Genomic DNA, 4,746 nt, shown 5'->3' on the forward strand with positions numbered 1-4,746 from the left:
TCATCCCAAATGGCACCCTATCCCCTATTTAGTGCATTACTTTTGACCAGGACCCGTAGCCAAGGATGGGATGGGGCTCTCATCCCGTAGCCAAGGAGAGAAGCCAAGGACTAGGACAGGGTTTGTCCTTGGCTACGGGTCCTGGTCAAAAGTAATGCACTAAATAGCTGTCCATTAGTATTACTGTAGGGACACACAACAACACAAAGCTTGGCCTCCATGACTGCAGTGTGAGCCAATGACCAACCATCCTCCTCACTCCCCCTGGCCCTGTCTGTCCCGCAGGTCAGCTGTCAGGTCAGCTGTTAGTCAGGTCAGCTGTTAATCAGGTCAGCTGTTAGTCAGGTCAGCTGTCAGATCAGCTGTTAGTCAGGTCAGCTGTCAGATCAGCTGTTAGTCAGGTCAGCTGTCAGGTCAGCTGTTAATCAGGTCAGCTGTCAGATCAGCTGTTAGTCAGGTCAGCTGTCAGGTCAGCTGTTAATCAGGTCAGCTGTCAGATCAGCTGTTAGTCAGGTCAGCTGTCAGATCAGCTGTTAGTCAGGTCAGCTGTCAGGTCAGCTGTTAGTCAGGTCAGCTGTTAGTCAGGTCAGTTGTTAGTCAGGTCAGCTGTTAGTCAGGTCAGCTGTTAGTCAGGTCAGTTGTTAGTCAGCTGTTAGTCAGGTCAGCTGCTAGTCAGGTCAGCTGTTAGTCAGGTCAGCTGTTAGTCAGGTCAGCTGTTAGTCAGGTCAGCTGTCAGGTCAGCTGTTAGTCAGGTCAGCTGTCAGATCAGCTGTTAGTCAGGTCAGCTGTTAGTCAGGTCAGCTGTTAGTCAGGTCAGTTGTTAGTCAGGTCATTTGTTAGTCAGGTCAGCTGTTAGTCAGGTCAGCTGTTAGTCAGGTCAGCTGTCAGATCAGCTGTTAGTCAGGTCAGCTGTCAGGTCAGCTGTTAGTCAGGTCAGTTGTTAGTCAGGGCAGCTGTTAGTCAGGTCAGCTGTTAGTCAGGTCAGTTGTTAGTCAGCTGTTAGTCAGGTCAGCTGCTAGTCAGGTCAGCTGTTAGTCAGGTCAGGTCAGCTGTTAGTCAGGTCAGCTGTTAGTCAGGTCAGCTGTTAGTCAGGTCAGCTGTTAGTCAGGTCAGTTGTTAGTCAGCTGTTAGTCAGGTCAGCTGCTAGTCAGGTCAGCTGTTAGTCAGGTCAGGTCAGCTGTTAGTCAGGTCAGCTGTTAGTCAGGTCAGCTGTTAGTCAGGTCAGCTGTTAGTCAGGTCAGCTGTTAGTCGGGTCAGCTGTTAGTCAGGTCAGCTGTTAGTCAGGTCAGCTGTTAGTCAGGTCAGCTGTTAGTCAGGTCAGCTGCTAGTCAGGTCAGCTGTTAGTCAGGTCAGCTGCTAGTCAGGTCAGTTGTTAGACAGGTCAGCTGCTAGTCAGGTCAGTTGTTAGACAGGTCAGCTGCTAGTCAGGTCAGTTGTTAGACAGGTCAGCTGTTAGTCAGGTCAGCTGTTAGTCAGGTCAGCTGTTAGTCAGGTCAGCTGTTAGACAGGTCAGCTGCTAGTCAGGTCAGCTGTTAGTCAGGTCAGCTGTTAGTCAGGTCAGCTGTTAGTCAGGTCAGCTGTTAGTCAGGTCAGCTGTTAATCAGGTCAGCTGTTAGCGAGGTCAGCTGCTAGTCAGGTCAGCTGTTAGTCAGGTCAGCTGTTAGTCAGGTCAGCTGTTAGTCAGGTCAGCTGTTAGTCAGGTCAGCTGTTAGTCAGGTCAGCTGTTAGCGAGGTCAGCTGCTAGTCAGGTCAGCTGTTAGTCAGGTCAGCTGTTAGTCAGGCCAGCTGTTAGTGAGGTCAGCTGCTAGTCAGGTCAGCTGCTAGTCAGGTCAGCTGCTAGTCAGGTCAGCTGTTAGACAGGTCAGTTGTTAGTCAGGTCAGCTGTTAGTCAGGTCAGCTGTTAGTCAGGTCAGCTGCTAGTCAGGTCAGCTGTTAGTCAGGTCAGCTGCTAGTCAGGTCAGCTGTTAGACAGGTCAGTTGTTAGTCAGGTCAGCTGCTAGTCAGGTCAGCTGCTAGTCAGGTCAGCTGTTAGTCAGGTCAGTTGTTAGACAGGTCAGCTGCTAGTCAGGTCAGCTGTTAGACAGGTCAGTTGTTAGTCAGGTCAGCTGCTAGTCAGGTCAGCTGCTAGTCAGGTCAGTTGTTAGTCAGGTCAGCTGCTAGTCAGGTCAGCTGCTAGTCAGGTCAGTTGTTAGTCAGGTCAGCTGCTAGTCAGGTCAGCTGCTAGTCAGGTCAGTTGTTAGTCAGGTCAGCTGTTAGTCAGGTCAGCTGCTAGTCAGGTCAGCTGCTAGTCAGGTCAGTTGTTAGTCAGGTCAGCTGTTAGTCAGGTCAGCTGCTAGTCAGATCAGCTGCTAGTCAGGTCAGTTGTTAGTCAGGTCAGCTGTTAGTCAGGTCAGCTGCTAGTCAGGTCAGTTGTTAGTCAGGTCAGCTGTTAGTCAGGTCAGCTGTTAGTCAGGTCAGCTGTTAGACAGGTCAGCTGTTAGTCAGGTCAGCTGTTAGTCAGGTCAGCTGCTAGTCAGGTCAGCTGTTAGACAGGTCAGCTGCTAGTCAGGTCAGCTGCTAGTCAGGTCAGCTGTTAGTCAGGTCAGCTGTTAGACAGGTCAGCTGCTAGTCAGGTCAGCTGCTAGTCAGGTCAGCTGCTAGTCAGGTCAGCTGTTAGTGAGGTCAGCTGTTAGTCAGGTCAGCTGTTAGTCAGGTCAGCTGCTAGTCAGGTCAGCTGCTAGTCAGGTCAGCTGTTAGTCAGGTCAGCTGCTAGTCAGGTCAGCTGTCAGGTCAGCTGCTAGTCAGGTCAGCTGTTAGTCAGGTCAGCTGCTAGTCAGGTCAGCTGCTAGTCAGGTCAGCTGCTAGTCAGGTCAGCTGTTAGTCAGGTCAGCTGCTAGTCAGGTCAGCTGTTAGTCAGGTCAGCTGTTAGTCAGGTCAGCTATTAGTCAGGTCAGCTGCTAGTCAGGTCAGCTGCTAGTCAGGTCAGCTGCTAGTCAGGTCAGCTGCTAGTCAGGTCAGCTGTTAGTCAGGTCAGCTGCTAGTCAGGTCAGCTGTCAGGTCAGCTGCTAGTCAGGTCAGCTGTTAGTCAGGTCAGCTGCTAGTCAGGTCAGCTGCTAGTCAGGTCAGCTGCTAGTCAGGTCAGCTGCTAGTCAGGTCAGCTGTTAGTCAGGTCAGCTGCTAGTCAGGTCAGCTGCTAGTCAGGTCAGTTGGGTTTAACACTTAAGGAAGTCACTTCCCTGTTTTGCACCCTAGATTGGCCATGTGTTATATTACCTGCACGACTGTGCCTAGCTAAGGTACATCCGTCGTTATTGTAAAAGAGAATGTGTTCTCAAAGACTTACCTGGTTAAATAATGACTTACCTGGTCAAATAAAGACTTACCTGGTTAAATAATGACTTACCTGGTTAAATAAAGACTTACCTGGTTAAATCAAGACTCGCCTGGTTAATTAAAGACTCACCCGGTTAATTAAAGACTCACCTGGTTAAATAAGGACTCACCTGGTTAAATAAAGTCTTACCTGGTTAATTAAAGACTCACCCGGTTAATTAAAGGCTCACCTGGTTAAATAAGGACTCACCTGGTTAAATCAAGGTTAAAATAAATAATAATAAAGCATTGTGCTTCATGGTCAAGGTTCCAAGACCCTAAACCTATTTTACCAGATATACCTAGCTGTGAACCACAAATGTTCCGTTTCTCCCTCCCCAACCGTCCTCTTCAGGAACCCTGAAGAGCAGAGACCGGTCCCACCAGAAGTTCTGCTGTATCTTTTTAGCTTTCTCATATGGTTGTAATGTTCTGTAGGGTTCCTGAAGAGCAGAGACCGGTCCCACCAGAAGTTCTACTGTATCTTTTTAGCTTTCTCATATGGTTGTAATGTTCTGTAGGGTTCCTGAAGAGCAGAGACCGGTCCCACCAGAAGTTCTACTGTATCTTTTTAGGTTTCTCATATGGTTGTAATGTTCTGTAGGGTTCCTGAAGAGCAGAGACCGGTCCCACCAGAAGTTCTACTCCCTGATGACCAAGACTCAGATGTTCATCAGATTCATAGAGGAGTGCTCCTTCGTCTCAGACAAAGACGCCAGCTTGGCCTTCTTCGATGACTGTGTGGACAAGGTACAGCTTGGTTATTAATACTATCATCCTGGTCCTATATAGACCTGTCCTCTGTGAAATGTATCTCCCTGTCTAGTAGCTATGCTATCCTCTATCAGTGTTCTCCTCCCTGTCTAGTAGCTATGCTATCCTCTATCAGTGTTCTTCTCCCTGTCTAGTAGCTATGCTATCCTCTATCAGTGTTCTTCTCCCTGTCTAGTAGCTATGCTATCCTCTATCAGTGTTGTCCTCCCTGTCTAGTAACTATGCTATCCTCTATCAGTGTTGTCCTCCCTGTCTAGTAGCTATGATATCCTCTATCAGTGTTCTTCTCCCTGTCTAGTAGCTATGCTATCCTCTATCAGTGTTCTCCTCCCTGTCTAGTAACTATGCTATCCTCTATCAGTGTTCTTCTCCCTGTCTAGTAACTATGCTATCCTCTATCAGTGTTCTTCTCCCTGTCTAGTAGCTATGCTATCCTCTATCAGTGTTCTCCTCCCTGTCTAGTAGCTATGCTATCCTCTATCAGTGTTCTTCTCCCTGTCTAGTAACTATGCTATCCTCTATCAGTGTTCTTCTCCCTGTCTAGTAGCTATGCTATCCTCTATCAGTGTTGTCCTCCCTGTCTAGTAACTATGCTATCCTCTATCAGTGTTGTCCTCCCTG

The 4,746-nt window shown here is 48.6% G+C and overlaps 1 protein-coding gene across 1 annotated transcript in view; it reads left to right on the forward strand.

The window, feature by feature from the left end:
• Positions 1-4,101, forward strand: part of LOC120040969 (C-myc promoter-binding protein-like) — a gene marked incomplete at both ends in the record, with an annotated part of 10,901 nt that extends 6,800 nt beyond the window's left edge. Inside the window, one exon of the mRNA XM_038985939.1 lies at positions 3,956-4,101. Within this exon, the coding sequence (XP_038841867.1) occupies positions 3,956-4,101 (146 nt within the window). The remainder of the gene's footprint in view (positions 1-3,955) is intronic.
• Positions 4,102-4,746: the final 645 nt, after the last annotated feature.

The sequence above is a fragment of the Salvelinus namaycush genome, unplaced genomic scaffold (assembly GCF_016432855.1).
Source record: "Salvelinus namaycush isolate Seneca unplaced genomic scaffold, SaNama_1.0 Scaffold3971, whole genome shotgun sequence".
NCBI classification, from domain to species: Eukaryota; Metazoa; Chordata; class Actinopteri; order Salmoniformes; family Salmonidae; genus Salvelinus; species Salvelinus namaycush.